The sequence below is a fragment of the Stylophora pistillata genome, chromosome 4 (genome assembly GCF_964205215.1).
Source record: "Stylophora pistillata chromosome 4, jaStyPist1.2, whole genome shotgun sequence".
In the NCBI taxonomy this organism is placed as follows: Eukaryota; Metazoa; Cnidaria; class Anthozoa; order Scleractinia; family Pocilloporidae; genus Stylophora; species Stylophora pistillata.
In genome coordinates, this window is record NC_142522.1 from 35,474,397 (window position 1) to 35,492,722 (window position 18,326).

Below are 18,326 nucleotides of genomic sequence, written 5' to 3' on the forward strand. Positions count from 1 at the left end.
AATTTGCATTCCACTTCCAAAGACGCACATCGACCCTCGGATCCACGTGTAGGAATGAAGCCGATGAAGGAGGAATTTGTTTTAAAACAAGACATTCTGCACTGAAAGGGATAGCTCTTATGGCGGTGCAATTTATACGTAACTTTTAAGACTGACGGGTTCATTTGCACTTTTTTTCCCTTTTTTTATGTCTTTGTTCTACTATTACTTTCCTTTCGCTGGACAATCTTCGACATCTTTGTTCTCAGTATTCTTCTCTTTACACAATACTGATTTATAAAATTAACCCCAGGTATTCTGAGTTAGAAATTAATGTCATTCTCTCCTGTATTTTATCCCAGATCAAAGGAGATGATTTCAACCTGCTGACAGTTTTGAACTGCATGTTGATGGACGCTGTGATATATGCCATAATGGTGTGGTATATAGAGGCTGTTCACCCAGGCTCGTACGGCCTTCCACGGCCCTGGTACTTTGTCTGTCAGCCTTCTTACTGGTTTGGTCACAACACGCAGGCTTGTCCTAAGATGAGCCGTCAAACATTTCAAATGATGACAGCGGATGAGCTGGAGGATGCACCTCAGGCGGATGGATTGTTGGCATACGAGAGAGAACCTATTCACCTGTCACTGGGTGTCACAATAGAAAACCTTGTTAAGGTATGTGGAATGTGGTCTTGTCGTGTCTTTTTGCTTTTGCCAATTCAGGTGTTTAAAGTGGGTCAAGTCACTTGAGAATATTTGCTAATTTGCACTGTGAACAACACATACTCACTTCTGCACATTTCGTCAAGTTTCGACAAGTTCCCATGACGTACGTGACGGGGCACTTTCCTGCCGTGTAATAGTGCAAGACTGTTACGGAGTTTTTTACATTAAGTTCATTGCTGGCTTCTCCACGTGGGATAGACTAGTTTTGTGTAACTGACCTTAGAAAAATAGAAATTGATTTTTTAAGAGTTCAGTAGCCCCTAGGGAATGAAATATTAAAACGATGTACTGTTCGATTTTGGGTTTGGAATTTTGGATCTTTTCTGCCTCACGAGTGAACCAAGAATTTACTCTCCTAAATTGCGTACAAATGTGTTGGGGGGGGGGGGGGTTTACGGCTCGCTTGGACGAATTAAAGAAAGGTGCTAAGACTCTGTACTTTTCTTCTTTTATTCTCTTGTGGAGAGCTACTACAGCAACGCTTCATGCATCTAATACTCTGTGCATCTAATGCTCTACGCATCCAATAATCATGCGAGAGGTACTAACGCTTTAAGTAGGAAAACTGTAGACGTGTTTGGGTTAGCTGACCGTGAGAATTTCCACAGTGTATCCGTTTATTTTGCAAAAAGGGGGAAACTGGTTGGCCCTCACCGAAGTACGTGGCAAGCACCACGGAACCAATTAAACGTTAACAGCTGCGCACAGGAATTGCGCACAGAAACCAATTGAGCGCTAACAGCTGCGCACAAGAATTGCGCACACAAACAGGAACTTTGTGGGTAGAACTCAATGTCAGCTTTACCAACGCAAACACGACCACCAGTGAAACTGTCTAATTGTCTAAATGTCTAACACGGTAACAAGGAAATCCGTGAGCTGAGCCAAAAAAAAAAACACAAATCTACCGAAACAACACGTAGGCGCAACAGGCAAAGATTAACAAAATAAAAGGCTTAACTAGAAAAGTCTCAAAACAACAACTTTCAATTCACCTCACAACAAATGTTAGCAATCAATGTGCGAACTGCCTTGTTTTTGTACCGTTGTCATCAATTAATTCAACTCCCTTTACAGGTTTACAAAGAGGGAAAAAAACTGGCGGTTGACGGACTAACATTGAATCTTTACGAAGGACAAATTACTTCTTTCCTCGGCCACAATGGAGCAGGGAAAACGACGACCATGTCAATCTTGACAGGTTTGTTCCCGCCTACTGCTGGCACTGCCTACGTCTATGGCTGTGACATCAGAAATGACATGGATAAGATCCGGCGGAGCCTGGGAATGTGTCCGCAGCACAATGTTTTGTTTGACAGGTTTGTGGACAAGATGTGTATTGGAAGGCCAGATTTGTACACAATTGCTGTTTTTTGAGATTGAATTTACAATGTTAACGAGAAAATTGAAGAACAACACGGATTTCTTGTGTTTTTCCCGATTCAGAATCACAAGCGAAAATCACAGAGTTACTTTCCTTATTAATTATCCAGTTTTGCTTCGTAGAGTACAAATAACGCGCGAGACGAGTACAAATATCGCGTGATATTTGTACTCCAGAAATGTCCGCGAAATTCGCCCGCACTGAAATAACAATGTGGCGTGTTGGATAATAAATCTCTAATTAGACGTTTTGTTGTGTATTATTGCGGAGTATTTTTACGAGTTGTTTGTATTTTGACTCGCCTTACGGGCACGTCAAAAGACGGCATAACTCGAAAAAATACTCAGCGATACTACACAACAAAACGTCTAATAAGATATTATAATATTTATTACTTTGCTGGTCTTAATGCGGGGTAGAAAAAAAAAGCAGTTTCCTGCTTTCCTTTCTCATCTTGTAGAATAGTAGGAAAGAGTTGTCATATTCCGTCTGGGTGCACGTAAAATTTTGGGAATGAGGAACGAGAATTTTCAGTTTGAAAAATGCTACTTTTTATTGGTCCAAATGTGCTTAGTGCTATTCCCCGTTATTCACCAACACTGACTCAGAGGTGAACAATTGTGGAATTGTAGTCGATATTTTGTCTTCGTTTCCTTTTTTTTTTTTATATACAGGATGACAGTGGATGAGCATTTGTGGTTCTATGCAAGACTTAAAGGAATGCCAGAGCAAGATGTCCAACGAGAGATGGATCAGTAAGTAAATAAGTTCCTCTGTTATAACTTTAGAACGCTGCAATGAGCAAGAAGATGTTGCCAGAGAAACACCGAAATTAGAACAACTTATAACTTATCGCTCTCAAAATATTTTTATTGTAGTGTACTCGCGCCTCTTTTTCGAAACGTACTTGCCTCACGTATTAGCACTAAGCTTAGCGTAAAGCGCCCTTAAAACCGCCGTATATTTCTCATACTTACAGCTGTAACTTAGGTCTCCTTGTTTTTTATGGCTTGTAAAAACTTTCTTTTATACGGGTACCAGCAAGCTGTCTGGGAGATCTGACGAAAGGGGTTATCCGTGGCGGACTAGAAAGAAGAGCTGTATTACTCCACGACGCTTAGTTATAAAAATAGGTTTAAGCTCAGAGAGGATATGTTAATTGACCTCTTCCCTTACCTAGTTACATCCATTTTGAAATCACTTGTGATCCTTGCAATCTGATTGGCTCTCACCGATGCGATTTAATCACAAATTGCACCATGTCATGCTATAAATCGCATCTTATATACTAGATCAACCAAAAATTTGTACAGACTAGATAAAAAATTGCGTTGAGCGACTGAATTTAGCGATTTCATAATAGATGTAGGGAAATGATGATTGAACTTCGTGTCATGCATTTTGGTCTGAAATCATACTTGTGATTTCAAACAAACTCGCCCTGTACATTCGTTTGATTTTGAAATCACGCGTATGATCTCGGACCAAATTGCACAATACGAAGTTCAATTACCATTATTTAACAGGCTTGTTATGGACGTTGGACTGCCCACTAAACGCCACTGCGCCGTGGAGACCCTGAGTGGAGGCATGAAGAGAAAGCTCTCCGTGGCCATGGCCTTTGCAGCAGGGTCAAGAACTATTATCTTAGATGAGCCCACTGCTGGTGTGGATCCTTACGCTAGGAGGGCCATATGGGACCTTTTAATTAAGTACAAGAAAGGTTAGCGGATGGAAAGAATTACTGAGATTGAAAATTCAGTTTTGCTCACATCGGTGAAAGGTTGCATCAGAGACCTCAATCCACTACTAACTGACGTAGGTCACAGGTTCGTCATGTGGCATTAGACAAACCACACGGTGCTTGGGGTTCTTATGAAATGATTATATTGTCACAGCCTTTAATTCTTCCTATCAATGTTACAGGTTGTTTCGAAGGTTTCCGTTTAGCGGGATAATCGAACGCTTTTGTAGTCTGGAAGTTGTCGGGTTTCCGAAGGCGAGAGAGGACTGAGTCTAAAGAGGATTAAGCTAAGAGACTGGCATTCCTCAAGTGCATCTTTTCTGAAAGTTATCCTCCCCAAGTTATTTTAGATCATTTATTCTTTTCATGGATTCCAGAAGGATGAACAAGTAACGAATCCTGTTTCAGTATTGAGCTCACGTGAGCATTCCACACCCATCTACTCCTACGTCATTTAAAGCAGGGTACTTGTGAACCATGTCATTTGCTTCTAAAAACAACAATCTATAGATCGCGTTCTTAAAAAGACTGCAATGCGTGCTAAGGTCTCTCAGCTTGATCCTCTCTTGCCCAAGAACGTAAAAGAACGTTTAAAATGTGAACGTGGTTGTTTCCAGGTCGAACTATCTTACTGTCCACGCACTTTATGGACGAGGCAGACTTGTTAGGAGATCGCATCGCTATCATTTCCAACGGGAAGCTCCGCTGTGTAGGCTCACCGCTTTTCTTGAAGAGTCACTTTGGAGATGGTTACCATCTTACTCTGGTTAAGAAGCGTGACAGAACTCCCCAGGGGTCGATAGTGAATATTCACATGACACCCTCGGAATCCAGCAATGAACTGGAAACGAGCGAAACAAGATCAAGTAATAGTACTCTTCATTCTGGTAAGTGTAACGTTTAAATTCAGAACTCATCATTGTAAGACGGGCGAACTCGCCGCTACGCCATTCCAGCCGCCCAATTTAGACTTACCGAAGACTAATCTTACTGAGCAAAATTCATCTAGACACTGATCTTGGAACCTTTGTGAATCACAGATCATTTGAGCAGTAGTGAAGACCAGGTGAAGAAGCTGACAAACTTCATCAAGTCTCACGTGCCAGCAGCCAGGCTAGAACAGAACACTCAACAGGAACTCACCTTTATCCTTCCTGACAACTCCGTCAAACGAGGAGGATTTGAAATTTTATTCAGTGACTTGGAGAAGAAACAATCTGAGCTGGGGGTTGATAGTTTTGGACTGACTGACACTGCGCTTGAGGAGGTATTTTTAGAAAAAAAATTAATTTTATCAAATTGTTTGCTAAGTTTAATTAGGGTTTATGAATTACAATTTCGCCCCACCACCTTTTCGAGTTCGCCCCTACAGTAAGGCAAGTTCGTCCCCACCTTTTACTTGTTCGCCCCCACTTCAGCATGCCTTCGTTATCTAGCGTTTGATACAGAAAAAAAAATGCATGTTAATCAAAATATTATGATTTCGACAGAAAAGGAAAATGTTCTACCATAAGGCAACGAGTTGAAACACTTAGGGCGAACTGTTAAGGTAGGGGTGAACCCGTTTTACTTCAGAGAGTGACCCGGAAAGGAAGGTAGGGAGTGACCTTGCAATGGGGCGAAACCTCCAGATATCTAATTATGTAGCTCAAAAGTACTTTTTCTGTTAGAACAATTTTTGGCCCATTGAGGAAAGAAGTACATGAACGTAGTCTATTGGTTTCCGTTCCTAACCCTAACCCTAACTTAGGAGTAGTTGGTTCGAAACAATCGCGGCACTTTATCTGCCTATCAGTTTCTTCTGGCTAGAAAGTTGGATTACGCTGGAACAGGGAAACTTCTCGTAGTCTACATTCTGTTAAGTTCGAAGAAAAAGCTTCCTCCTACTTTTGTTGATGCTTTTTCTTGTTGTTTTGCCGCAGGTTTTCTTGAAGGTAACCGACATTTCATCGCGAGATGAATCAGGTAAGACAATTTATAGATTTGCGAAGAGCTCCTTCGATAGTGAATGCTAACAGCCCAAAATTTACCGCAGACAGATTTCGCACACTTTCGCAATGACAGATTCGAAGTAAGATAAGATCTCTTCTATTCACCACAAATACAAATTAAATCTATTAACACTTTTGCAAGAAGTATCAGAGAATCAGACTGAAAGAGTCCATTTAAGGCCGCTTTGGTGAACGAGGAGTTTAACTATTGTTGTGTCCATAATTTTAATGGGAGTGAAATTATAGCTCTATTGTATCGTCTTAGGCTTTTGAACCCAGAATGCAATACTTCCTTCACAAACCTTTCAAAGATACTGTAAGACTGCTCGGGATATACAGTAATATCCAAACCAGAGCGAGAGACAATACTCCAGGTCGTTTCGTTCCACGTTTCGAAATTGTGGTTTAGTTCAAGCAAAAGATTTGGGTCTTAGGCTGATTAAACATCTAGACGTCTAAACCAGCATAAATATAACAAAACGTGATTTTGCACCCGACAGAAGAACTCAATTCTTCAAACCTTGAAAACTCCTCAAACCATGCTGAGTCTTCTAGCACTATGCTCAGCGGCGAACCCTCGAGACTAGGGGACGAGTGGGAAGAAGATTTACTGAGGGAAGGAGAGATTGAACTCGGCGACTTTTCAGGAGTTCGGTATAATGCGAGAGAACAACTGTTAAGCCCAGAGATTCAAGAAGAGGCCGGCTATCAATATCGTAAGTACATGTTTAAACTGCTTGAGACGGAAGAAGTGCTGTGATTGGCTAGGGGGCGTTGGGATATTGTGATGCGCTATTCAGAGTGGCGGTGTTCATAGATCGTGGACGTATAAGGATCTGTCAGCTTTAGAAGTGTTTTTTTTTTTTTTTAAAAAGATAATTCTTTTACATACTGATCACGATTAGGTGCAGTTGTCATGCCAGAAGAGTATTTAGCGAAAATATCAACCAAAAAAAAAAAGAAGAGATTTACCCTTGTGAAACTTCGTTTTCCTTTCAAATATATTCTTCTTGGAAAATTATTTGACCTAGTATAATTAGACTTGATGCATTATCCCAATCTTTCTGAACCGAGCGTCGGAATCCTAGGCTATTATAAGCGATTTCTTAGGCTTTTATACTATTTTCTCCTAGCTGATCACACGCCGTTGAACGCAGCATTCCAAGGTATTGGTTCTCGTACACTCACTGGTGCTCCCCTAAAACTGCAGCAGTTCTACGCGCTGTTAATAAAACGTTTCCACCATGCTCGTCGAAACTTCAAAGGAGTCATCTCTCAAATCCTTTTACCTGCCATTTTTATCACCATTGCTATGGTGATGGCTCTTTCGTTTCCCAAGTCCCCGGATCAGCCTCCATTGGAATTAACTCCGTCCATGTTCCCGCGGCCAAACTACATCCCGTTTGCGAATGAGGCTAAGGGAGTGAACCGCTTGGCGTCGCGACTGGACAAAACATTGACTCTCCTCTCTGGGGTGGGAGCGACTTGTTGTCTGCATTCGATCAACCTGACGACCACAAACATTAAACCTTCTAAGGAGAGTTTAGCCCATTTGTTCAATCATTCGTGTTCGGTCTCGATAAACAAAGTTTCTCAGGATTATTTCAAACCGTCCAACCTTAACTTGGAGTACATTTACACAAACGGGTCCAATGTGTCCCATGCAGTGACCCACAAGGACACGGGTAGGGGATGCCGGTGTTCCCCTAACAGGACGGCGTATGTGTGTGACCGAGGAGCGGCCGGGCGGTATCCTAAGGAACTGATCACCATTACATTGGATACATTACAGAACATTACGGGAAGAAATATTTCAAAATACCTACTGTATACTACGGAGACATTTAGGCTCCACAGGTAATGAACGCAAGCTGTTTAATAGAACTCTGGTTTTTTTTTTCGGACTTTCTCGGTCTCTTTGAAGATACGCACACTTAGGCGGGTGTGGGAAGTGGCGTGGGGCCAATGGGGAGGGATGCTTATGGAGGAATATCATTTTGATTGGATTTAAATATGGAGAAAGGCGAGGGGAAACAGAATTGTCGGTAATAATAATTTGGGACTTACAAGCGGGATGTCACGGTGTGGGATCTAGGCGTCTGGGATGATTTTTCGCAATTTAAAGTTCTTTGTCATCATAACGATGTTTGGGTGTTTCTCTTCTGTAGGTATGGTGCTCTGTCCTTCGGTGAAGTTGTTAGTTTCGTTCCTCAGAAGTTGGACAAAGTTAAAATGGCCTCTGTTAGACGATTAGCTGTTAGAGAGGCTGTCAAGGTTTGTTCATTTATTTGTTTTTGTTTCTTCTTATAGACTTGCAATGCATGCTCACCCAGTTTGTTTCGTACTTTTTTTTAGGCGTGGTACAATAACAAGGGCTACCATGCTATGCCAACCTACTTGAATGTTATGAACAACGCCATTCTACGGGCTTCTTTGGCAAAGGAGAAAGGAAATCCCGCAGCATATGGTGCGTAGACACACCGATGTTAACAGATTCTGATTCTAGGAGGTCTCTAGAGGAATGATCACTGTTTGTAATATTAATAATTTTGATTCGTGGATCTCTGTACAGATTGCTTTCTGTTACATATTTGTATTTCCGACTTTTCGTTATTCCAGGTGTTATACTCCGTCTCCTAAAACTCTCCTTTGACTTTGTGCATTTCGATTGAATTTTGTCAAACCAACACTAAAGGAATCGCAACTGCCAATTGGAACAAGGGAGAGTATGAAGAGGACCCAACAGAATAAAATAGGCAAACTGTCTGAAGCGTGAACGAATTCAAGTAACTAAGTCGCGATTGGGTTTAGTTTTGTTTCTCACTGGTTTAGCGTACGGCACGACGTTTGGAGACAAACAGTTAATCATAGTAAAGCAGAAAAAAAAAAAAGCAATTACCCCAAATTACCCCTTGTTCAATATGGTAGCTCATCCTCATTACAGTGAAGCGGGATTTTTAAAGAAAGCTCCTTACTACCTTTGTGTTGACGGACATTGCTTTGTTCTTTGACAGGTATCACAGTGATTAATCATCCCTTCAATAAAACTGACTCCAATCAGCTGTCGGCTAGATACATGTGAGTGGTTCGGTCATTTCCTTTCGTTTTGTCATGAGGGTGGGGGACTCTTTGGCCTTCTTACAGGTTGATACCTTGGACTATAACTCCAGAGTTGTGGGTCGGGCCATCATGGCCGTGTCATTATGTTATGGTTGTGGGTATGACGCCTCCGCATTCCCGGCCGGGTTGTTCTAAACACGATTAAGCTACCCAGGGTTACCTTACAAATTTCATTTAATTATTTTCAAGATCTTTTCAGACAAATACCGGGTGTGTTACCTGTGATGGTTTTGCATTCCATCTAGAAAGCGTTTTTTTGATAATACAATCTCGTTGTTTTGCAGGCGTCAGGGTACAGACCTAGTGATTGCGATCTTTGTGATAATCGCCATGTCGTTTGTACCGGCGAGTTTTGTCGTTTTTCTTGTAACCGAGAGAGCCTCCAAAGCTAAGCATCTGCAGTTTGTAAGCGGCGTCGATCCCGTCATTTACTGGCTTTCTAACTACGTTTGGGACTTGGTGAGTGCTGATATTACAGTCTTTTAGCCAATGGTTTGTGTAGTTCAGCGCTTTTAATTGGGAACTTTTCGTTATGAAATCAGCTTTGGACAACTTGAATCGAGTATCAAGGGAAATCTGAGATTGGGTTGGGTTCACCACACAGCAATTTTTTATTGGTCTAGAAAATTGGCGCCATCTGCACGACCAGATGCCAAACTTCGTTTGGTAGTTTCGCTTTTTCTCGCGTTAGAGACCTTTACGTGTATAGTCCACTTCGGTCCTCGGCGATTCCAGCTGAAATTACCTTTGTTTTCATTTTCCATTGTGAAAAGTGCTCAAGAACATACAGCCTTTATTTAGCGTATTTATTATGACTGTTAGCATGAAGATTGATATTTAAAGCTCCATATTAAAATAAGTTTTGTCTTTTTAATTCGTTCCTCAGTGTAACTACCTAATCCCAGCGTGTGCCTGTATCACTCTGCTACATGTGTTTAAAGTACCTGCCTACTCTTCGGATACAAATTTCCCGGCCGTTGTCTGCCTCTTCCTGCTTTACGGGTAAGTTTTTTAAGTGGCCACAAACTATATCTTGGTCACAAAATGGATCGAATTTGCCTACTGAGAGTCAATAAATACGATATTGCTCTGGTTTGTTTTACTTCGATCTGTTATTTGTCAAGAACTCTCTCTTCCCTCCACTTATCAGATCAAAAAGAAAAAACAATCGCGGATTGACTTGATGATTCGACTTTCCCACATCTCAGGCGTGCGGTTTTCCTGTTTTTGCTTCCAGTTCTCTTTGGCTGCTTATGGTCTTGAGATATGTTTATTTGTTCAGTCGGGCATTGGGAAAATTTTAACTCGGGTTCGGTGTTACGACGTTCAATGGCATTACGGTGCATTTTGCTGATTGGAAAGCGAAGCGGGTGGTTACTGACACCAGCCATCTGATCGTTTCCCTCTCCTGATGTACCACTGTTGCAATAAACAAGTTGTTGTTTAACTGGGACTTCATCCTTCCTTTCAGATGGTCCATCACTCCCATCATGTATCCAGGAGCGTTCTATTTCAGCGAAGCCAGCTCCGCGTACGTGTTTATGATAGTGGTTAACCTCTTTGTCGGAGTCACTGCCACCGTCACTACATTTATTCTGCAGCTTTTCCCGGATGATGTGGTAAGATAATACACTAAGAGAATTCTTAGGCATGCATCCAAGAAGATGATCTATTTAAATTTTATCTCAGCATTCAGTGTTTAGTCAGAGGTGATGCAGAGCAAGCGAACACCAACACAGTACAATAAAAAAAGTGGCGGAGTTGTAGAGCTATGACACGATGCTTTCATTAGATTTTTTCCCACGCGCAAAATTATAAAGCCTAACGTGAGAGAAATCGCAAAATTTTAATTTTTTCAAAGAGAGTGACAACAGAATGGAAAAATATCCCGAACAGGAACGAGAATAATTAAGGAAATAGACGATTAACAAGGATTGAAAACGACCAACTTGATTGAATGTTACGCGTGCAACAGACATCTGTTCTCGGTGCCCTTCATGTTGTGTACTATAAAATCGTATGAAAATAGCTAATATAGATATCTTATTAACCAAGCGCGAGGGCCTTCCTGGGAGAATATCGGCCCGAGGTCTTGACAGTACGAACCGAGCGCAGCGAGGTCCGTACAAAAAAGACCGAGGGCCGATATTCTTCCAGTACGGTCCCGAGCAAGCTTGGTTAATAAGAGATTTATTATACGACTGAAGTTCAAAGGGACACAAGGGCGGTATCATGATGCGGGACCATTCGGGACAGTGCCCGGTCCAATACTGAGAGAACATTGACCGGCAATAGAGCATTTTGATTGGTTGATTTTAGTTATTGGCCCTCTGACTGCCCGAGTCGTGTAATAAGACGTATTATTATGCATTCTCTTACGTCTTACCTACAGATAATAGATTTTATATATGCAGAAGTTACGCCATACCTACAGACAATAGTTTTATGCGCTCTTGTCATTACAAGTGGAGCTCAGGAAAATGCATAATAAAACACTTATTGGAGTCGATTTTCGCATTATAGCGATAATTATCAAGCCTCAGTTTGTGTTATCCGCCTCAGCCTTCAACTTCGGCAGAGAACACAAACTTTGGCCTTGATAATTATCGCTATCGTGCTCAACCTCATCCAATAATTGTTAACTGTTAGAAAGGCGTCTCCCTTTAATAGTGAGATCTTCTTTGAAGTTCCTGATTGAATATATATCCTTTTTTTTTTCAGGTGTTAACCAAAATTTACGAAGCCTTGAGAATTATAAATCTTGGATTTCCTAACTATTGCTTGGGACATGGGCTTATGGACCTCGCCTACAACCAGTATTTGACAGAGTACTACACACAGATAGGTATAACCATCAATTGCAAGTTGACAGAGCAGTTCAGAAGTTGCACTAGACATAAATAGGTATAACTGGTATGACCATTTTCATGAATCTGACCAGAACAAAGGGAGAAAAACTGTCACCCCTTGATGTTTGTTATTTCCGACTACTCAGTTTTCAGGCTAATAGCTTAGAAAGGAATGACTGCATGATTGCGTTCTTTCCGGTGTTTAGTTCCAACACAGTCGGCGTCGTCGTCTTGGTAAATCTCTTATCTGTTTACAGGTGAATACGATAAGATTCGGGATCCCTTTGAATGGCTCCTCACCACGCGTAATCTGGCATGCATGGCTGTGGAAGGAATAGTGTTTTTTATTTTCACCGTGCTGATAGAATTCAGATTCTTTGTGAAACGAAGGTGAGCTTTTAAACTCCCCCACCCACAAGGAAAACCAACAGGAATCTCTACAAGTAATGTAATTTTTTTTTCAAGCAAAAGATTGATAAGGTTAAAGAAATATTTTAACTGGATAATACTCACTGTTCAACAGGCAAATTCTCAGAGACGAAATGTAAGAAATGTATAGAAAATAGTAGGGAGGATTGATTTTAGATCGCTGGATTGGAACGATTAAAGGAAGAACCCCACGAACTGATGATAGTTGTTGTACAATCTATACCGATGTGTCCTTTCAGACGAACGAACGTGTCCAAGGAGCCAGTGGAAGGCCTGGACGAGGACGTAGCAGCTGAGAAAGAAAGGGTTTTGAGTGGCGGTGCCAGTAGGGACCTTGTAAGGATAGAAAACATAACAAAGGTGAGGCTTTGCGACTCGTGACGATTCAGTGTTGAATGGATTTGACTCAGGAACACGAAGGATACAGATGTGCTCAGTCTCGATTGCTTAATCGAAGTCAATGTTGGTATTCTCTCGGCGTAATGAACAGGATAGATAACTACCTTTATGTCACGACTTTTCAATAAATTTAGTGATTGTCACCATTTTCTCGTTCTTTTTTCTATGTAGATTTACTTTTCTAGAAAGCGTGGTAAACATCTGGCTGTGGATAGGCTCTGTTTAGGGGTACCTAAGGGAGAGGTGAGTTGTACTTCAATGGTTGGGACTGATTTGCAAATTTTTTAGGAGATTCTTTAGTAAATAAAATTCATAGCGCATTTTCTTAAGGTTCTCCTTTGTCCCTGCAGTGTTTTGGTTTGCTCGGTGTTAATGGAGCCGGAAAAACGAGTACATTTAAGATGTTAACCGGAGACACCTCCATGACTTCAGGGAATGCCTACATTAACTCACACAGGTTAGTCAGAGGCCAGAAGGTTGGTTCACTGAAATTAATTTTGCAGTTGTTCATTCCAAACGTTATCGATGGATAAGTGAAAAGGAGCCCTAAAATGGAACACCAAAGAGCTTACAACAAAACCGATCTGGTCAGGACATTTAACACTGCTTTGAAGCAACCTGAACAGCGGCCTTCTTTGGAAATTATCGGACAAACGGCTTGATATTGTCGAACTAATTAGCACCCTCGTCGAAATTTCGAATTTTCGTCTTTAATTATCTGTTTTAGATAGATGAATAGCCTGACAGACAGGGAGATAGATAGATTGATTGACAAACTGACGGACCTAGATAGACAGCTAGACGGACGGAAGGACGCACTTACAGACTGACAGACTCAGGGAGACAATGACGGACACACATATATGGAGACGCTATTACGGACAGATTGACTCGCGGATACAGATAGAGATATTCTGGCGGAGTGACGGATCAATTGATTGACGTTTGTTTTTCCTCTGTCAACAGTATTGTATCTGAGATGCAGAAAGTCCATAACTGCATGGGATATTGTCCTCAGTTCGACGCTCTCATTGATGAACTGACAGCGAATGAACAACTGACGCTCTACGCACGGCTTAGAGGAGTTCCTGGAAACCAGTTGCAGTCAGTAAGTAGCATGGACCAACTGTGTTGCCCTCTGTAGGGCTTGCAATTTTAGATTGTTAGTTTACCCAATTTAACTTGCTTAAATTGCGCATCAGTGAAGGAGATTTAGTTTCGGACCATTTTAAACGTTCTACACTCAAAATCACGATTCCCAAATTTTCGCGACATTGGAAACAAAAAATGTGCCGGGACAGTTTTTCAAAAGACTTAAGCTGTCCCATTTTGCTCTTAAAAGTAGCATTTGGATCAGGTTATCAAGCTATTACGTCCAAATGAACCGCGTGGCCTCTTAGACTCTACAGAGTCTCCCTCTATGTCTGTGTAGTGATTTGAAATTTGTAACTCACAATTTCGTCGCATTATCGAGTAATCGGGGGATGAAAATGGTTAAACCTTTAAGTTTGAGAGTGTTATTTGACAAAAGAAGGAAGAATCTCTGATCAAATTGGAGGAATTGAGGGGTTAACAAGTTTTCTTGCAAATTTAGGTCTCGCTAACCGGCGAGGATATTTTTAGTGAATTGACTTGTTAGCGCTTAACATACGTTGTAAGGAAATAAATATGAGTGCGATCTTCGCATTAATGACCACTGCTGAAGCAGAAGATCGCTCTCATATTTATTCATTCTTTAACCGCAGTTCACATTTATGATTTATATATATTTACAAACATTGATACATTTTATAGATTTTTGTCATCAAGGAACCTTCTCTTTATTATTAGGTTGTATCTTGGGCGCTTAAGAAGCTTTCACTGTCACGCTTTGCTAACAAACCCAGCAAAACGTACAGCGGAGGAAACAAAAGGAAACTTTCTACCGCCATGGCTCTGATTGGCAACCCGCCAATAATCTTCTTGGTAATTAATTCGTTATTTCCCGAGTGTTAAACAATTTATAACGGTATCGCAACAAACCTTTTGTGGGTGGGTAGCGAAAAGAGATTATCTTTTGCAAGACGACTTCCCGCTACATGCGATATGTGGAGATAAGGACAGGGTTAATTTACCGTACAATGCTAAACTTCAAGTAAGTAGACCCTACTTCGGAAGGGCTTGTCGAATGGAAATCAAGGCTAATGTGAGCTTCATTTTGAAATATATTTGTTCGGTTATGGTTTTCCTCACTCCGTGTTGCTCTGCTTATGTTTTGAATGTCTCATGTTTTCACAAAGCATCGACACCTACAACAAGGACATTATATTCCTTGAGTCCTGATTCAGGATAGACGGGGCCTTCAAAATTGGTAGATCATAATGTTTCTTTTTACTTTTTTCTGACGAACTTCTTTTCTTGTGTTCAGGATGAGCCCACCACGGGAATGGATCCACATGCTCGGCGCTTTCTGTGGAATTTGATTCTGGACATCATTAAGGACGGCCGCTCAGTTATCTTGACTTCACACAGGTCAGTTTTAAGCAACCGATAGCCGAAAACTCCTCCTAAGTTTAAATCAGTATGTTTCTTTTAAACTCACGCATGTATTATGTCCAACAGTATGGAGGAATGTGAAGCACTGTGCACTCGCTTGGCCATCATGGTCAATGGCCGCTTCAAGTGCCTTGGAAGCTGTCAACACCTGAAAAACAGGTCAGTTGTACACATGAATATCAAAGGAGAGTTTCGTGAAATCCGGGATAGCAATGGTTTTGTCTTAAAACGCTCTCTGATTGGTTCAAAAGACTCGTGCCATCCCTAGACCGAGCGCGACTGGACCGGTTAGCCTCTCCAGTGCTTCAGTCAATTCAGTTCCATATTTTTTCCCGCCCTGAGTTACCATTTGCTTCTTATGAGAATTAATTTTGTAGACACTGATTTTTCGTTGCGGGTACTTTAGTTTTGGTTCTCAATTCTCAATCAAAAAGGGAAGTTAAAAGCCTTAGCTCGATTTACTTGAAACCTTCAATTTCTGACAGGTTTGGGGATGGTTACATCATCACGGTCCGTGTTCAGGGAGACCAACCCAATTTGGAGCCTCTGTACCAGTTTTTCTCGGAAAAGTTCCCTCGTGCAACGTTGAAGGTAAGACAGACTTGTCAATTTTCCAAGTGCATGGTAACACGATAATTTGGTGTTATCAACTGAGATTATATTGTGAATTTTCCTCCGTAAAGAGATCGTAAAGCTAACGTTTCGAGCGTTGGCCCTTCGTCAGAACAAGTAACACGAAACGTCGTATTAATTCATCTAATTAAATTTAGTTGGGCGTCGCAAGCTGTGCCAGTCTTCTCTATTTTTAGTCATCCCTGCTACTTTATCGCTTATTCCTGTCCCTTTGGTGTTTTCCACTAATATTTCATGGCTTCCCTCCGGTGAACGATTAAAAATCATAGGGTAGCTCCTTTAGCGCTTACTTATTTAAAAATTCACGTCTTTTCAGGAACATCATCATAACATGGTTCAGTACCAACTCCCCTCGGGTGTCATGGCACTCTCCGAGGTGTTTGGTCACATCGAGTCGTCTTATGAAGAGTTGACAATCGAGGACTATTCCGTCAGTCAGACAACGCTAGATAACGTAAGTCATTCTTTCAGCTGCTTCTTCAATCTTTCTTCTCTCTTAGATTTCTGAGTTATTTAAAGAATCTTGTTTATTTTTCCCAGGTTTTTATCAACTTTGCCCGTCAACAAACGGACGAAATTGATTACGACGACAAATCGTTGTCGATTGGAAGGACAGGGTCGAGATTCAGAGTGCGTAGGCGCGCTGAGAGATTGCGAGACATTTGGTCTGACGAGGTGCGGTTCAGTGCTTTGGAAGAGGAAGATGGTGAGCCTGGGGCATATGATAATGATGATGACGCTTGGGAAGTAACCTTTCCTGACCAGGTGAGTTTGGTTCCACCTTGACCTGGGAATGGTCATCAATGAACTAGCAAAAAAGCTACATTTGGGGTTTCATAATTATGATCAATGTCTTCTAATGCAGAATGTTATTTTCTGTAAATTGTAGATTGTATCGTAGTATGTGTTTCTGTAGCACAAGTAGCTTTCTTCACTTTGTGATTTTTTATTTTTTATTTTGTGATTTTGCAGGCACGCCTTTCTTTTGGCACCTCCGCGAATTTTTGAAGCTACAAACACTTCAAGTCTTAAGTGATGAGCGAGGCTTGGTGATTTCACATTGTTTCAAGTTCCAAAATATTATACGTACGATTTGTTAGCGGTTCATTGTTTTTCGAATTTGTTGATGATGTTCATGACTGCTATCGCCCGACTTCCTTCACGGTCGGGAAAACAGGCGAAAAATATTTAACTGCCCTATGAATATTATTATTTACCATTTATTTATGTATCTAATATAGGGTCTTGATGTCGTTCAAAGTTGTAGAATGAAAACAAATTTGGGTAATATTGCTACACCCACTCGTTTGTCTTCCAGTACCCCAACGGGAATTTGTATATTTGTATCTAAGCGAAATTGTAATTTTATCACGGTGAATTTGCTAAAAGAGAAGAAAGAAAAAATGGCCTTTATCGAGATTTTATACAGTCCCATATATATATATATATATATTATTAACCAAGCGCGAGGGCTGTACTGGGAGAATATCAGCCCGAGGTCTTGACAGTACGGACCTCGCTGCGCTCGGTCCGTACAAAAAAGACTGAGGGCCGATATTCTTCCAGTACGGTCCCGAGCAAGCTTGGTTAATAAGAGATTTATTATGCGACTGAAGTTCAAAGGGACACAATTGCGGTATCATTCGGGACCATTCTGGACAGTGCCCGGTCCAATACTGAGAGAATATTGACCGGCAATAGAGAATTTTGATTGGTTGATTTTAGTTATTGGCCCTCTGACTGCCCGAGTCGTGTAATATGACCTATTATTAGAATGTATGAGCTGCTGCGGAGAAGCCAACTTCAATTTGTGATAGCAGCTAAGTCTCTCGGTTCCTGGGTGGGGAGGGGGCTTATGCCTCTTCTCCCCTTCCCCCCCCCCTCACACCGAAAGAATTCACATCAGTACACTTCATAACGACCCTGTGATTTTTAAACAGATATTTGTCAAGAACAATGTTAGCTTATTTTGAGTGTTATTTTTTTCAACTAAGAAAATTGGTTTTACTCTAAAGGAAATCTTGAATTATTAGTTTCGTAGGATAGGGTTGAATCCAAGCAATAATAGGAAACATATGAAGGTGGATGGGAAAAAAAATATGTGATAACTATTAATGGTAAAATGAACTTTGCCCCGGTGCCAGTAAGTTGTTTAAACTAATTTGTAGAACTAAAAAGAAGTCCAATACGAAGATAAAAAGGGACTTATTTGAAATACTGATATTTTGTACTTTTTGGAGAATCCCAAGGTTAACTAGAAGGATAACGTAAAGGGGACATTTCCGCTCTCCACTTAAAAAATATCGGGGGATAATGGTTATATTTTGGTAATGTAAAAACGATACATAGTTAATGTTTAAGGCAGTAAATTAAAGGGAATTCATAGCAATAGATCCTTGTTATTTATTGATCTTCTTTTGTGTTATTTCATTGTGTGAAATGAAAGATGTCTGTAGGAAACTGTGACGAGGAGAGGGTAGGAAGCTTCGGGAGCTCTAACGCAACACTCCCGTAGAGAGTTCAACCGTTGCA

General features: G+C 41.0%; 1 protein-coding gene across 1 annotated transcript in view; it reads left to right on the forward strand.

Annotated features, from left to right (window-relative positions):
* The window catches only part of LOC111327852 (ATP-binding cassette sub-family A member 2), a 31,039-nt gene extending 12,854 nt beyond the window's left edge, over nucleotides 1-18,185 (forward strand). Inside the window, exons 16-43 of the mRNA XM_022932148.2 lie at nucleotides 342-659; nucleotides 1,788-2,029; nucleotides 2,769-2,849; nucleotides 3,621-3,817; nucleotides 4,456-4,725; nucleotides 4,879-5,105; nucleotides 5,761-5,803; nucleotides 6,330-6,545; nucleotides 6,963-7,686; nucleotides 7,998-8,103; nucleotides 8,185-8,296; nucleotides 8,844-8,907; nucleotides 9,234-9,408; nucleotides 9,836-9,951; nucleotides 10,421-10,568; nucleotides 11,671-11,794; nucleotides 12,056-12,188; nucleotides 12,467-12,587; nucleotides 12,798-12,869; nucleotides 12,977-13,083; nucleotides 13,593-13,734; nucleotides 14,457-14,591; nucleotides 15,034-15,137; nucleotides 15,228-15,320; nucleotides 15,647-15,752; nucleotides 16,111-16,248; nucleotides 16,335-16,559; nucleotides 16,767-18,185. Coding sequence (XP_022787883.1) covers nucleotides 342-659; nucleotides 1,788-2,029; nucleotides 2,769-2,849; nucleotides 3,621-3,817; nucleotides 4,456-4,725; nucleotides 4,879-5,105; nucleotides 5,761-5,803; nucleotides 6,330-6,545; nucleotides 6,963-7,686; nucleotides 7,998-8,103; nucleotides 8,185-8,296; nucleotides 8,844-8,907; nucleotides 9,234-9,408; nucleotides 9,836-9,951; nucleotides 10,421-10,568; nucleotides 11,671-11,794; nucleotides 12,056-12,188; nucleotides 12,467-12,587; nucleotides 12,798-12,869; nucleotides 12,977-13,083; nucleotides 13,593-13,734; nucleotides 14,457-14,591; nucleotides 15,034-15,137; nucleotides 15,228-15,320; nucleotides 15,647-15,752; nucleotides 16,111-16,248; nucleotides 16,335-16,559; nucleotides 16,767-16,802 — 4,575 coding nt within the window. The 3' untranslated portion in view covers nucleotides 16,803-18,185. The remainder of the gene's footprint in view (nucleotides 1-341; nucleotides 660-1,787; nucleotides 2,030-2,768; nucleotides 2,850-3,620; nucleotides 3,818-4,455; nucleotides 4,726-4,878; nucleotides 5,106-5,760; nucleotides 5,804-6,329; nucleotides 6,546-6,962; nucleotides 7,687-7,997; nucleotides 8,104-8,184; nucleotides 8,297-8,843; nucleotides 8,908-9,233; nucleotides 9,409-9,835; nucleotides 9,952-10,420; nucleotides 10,569-11,670; nucleotides 11,795-12,055; nucleotides 12,189-12,466; nucleotides 12,588-12,797; nucleotides 12,870-12,976; nucleotides 13,084-13,592; nucleotides 13,735-14,456; nucleotides 14,592-15,033; nucleotides 15,138-15,227; nucleotides 15,321-15,646; nucleotides 15,753-16,110; nucleotides 16,249-16,334; nucleotides 16,560-16,766) is intronic.
* Nucleotides 18,186-18,326: the final 141 nt, after the last annotated feature.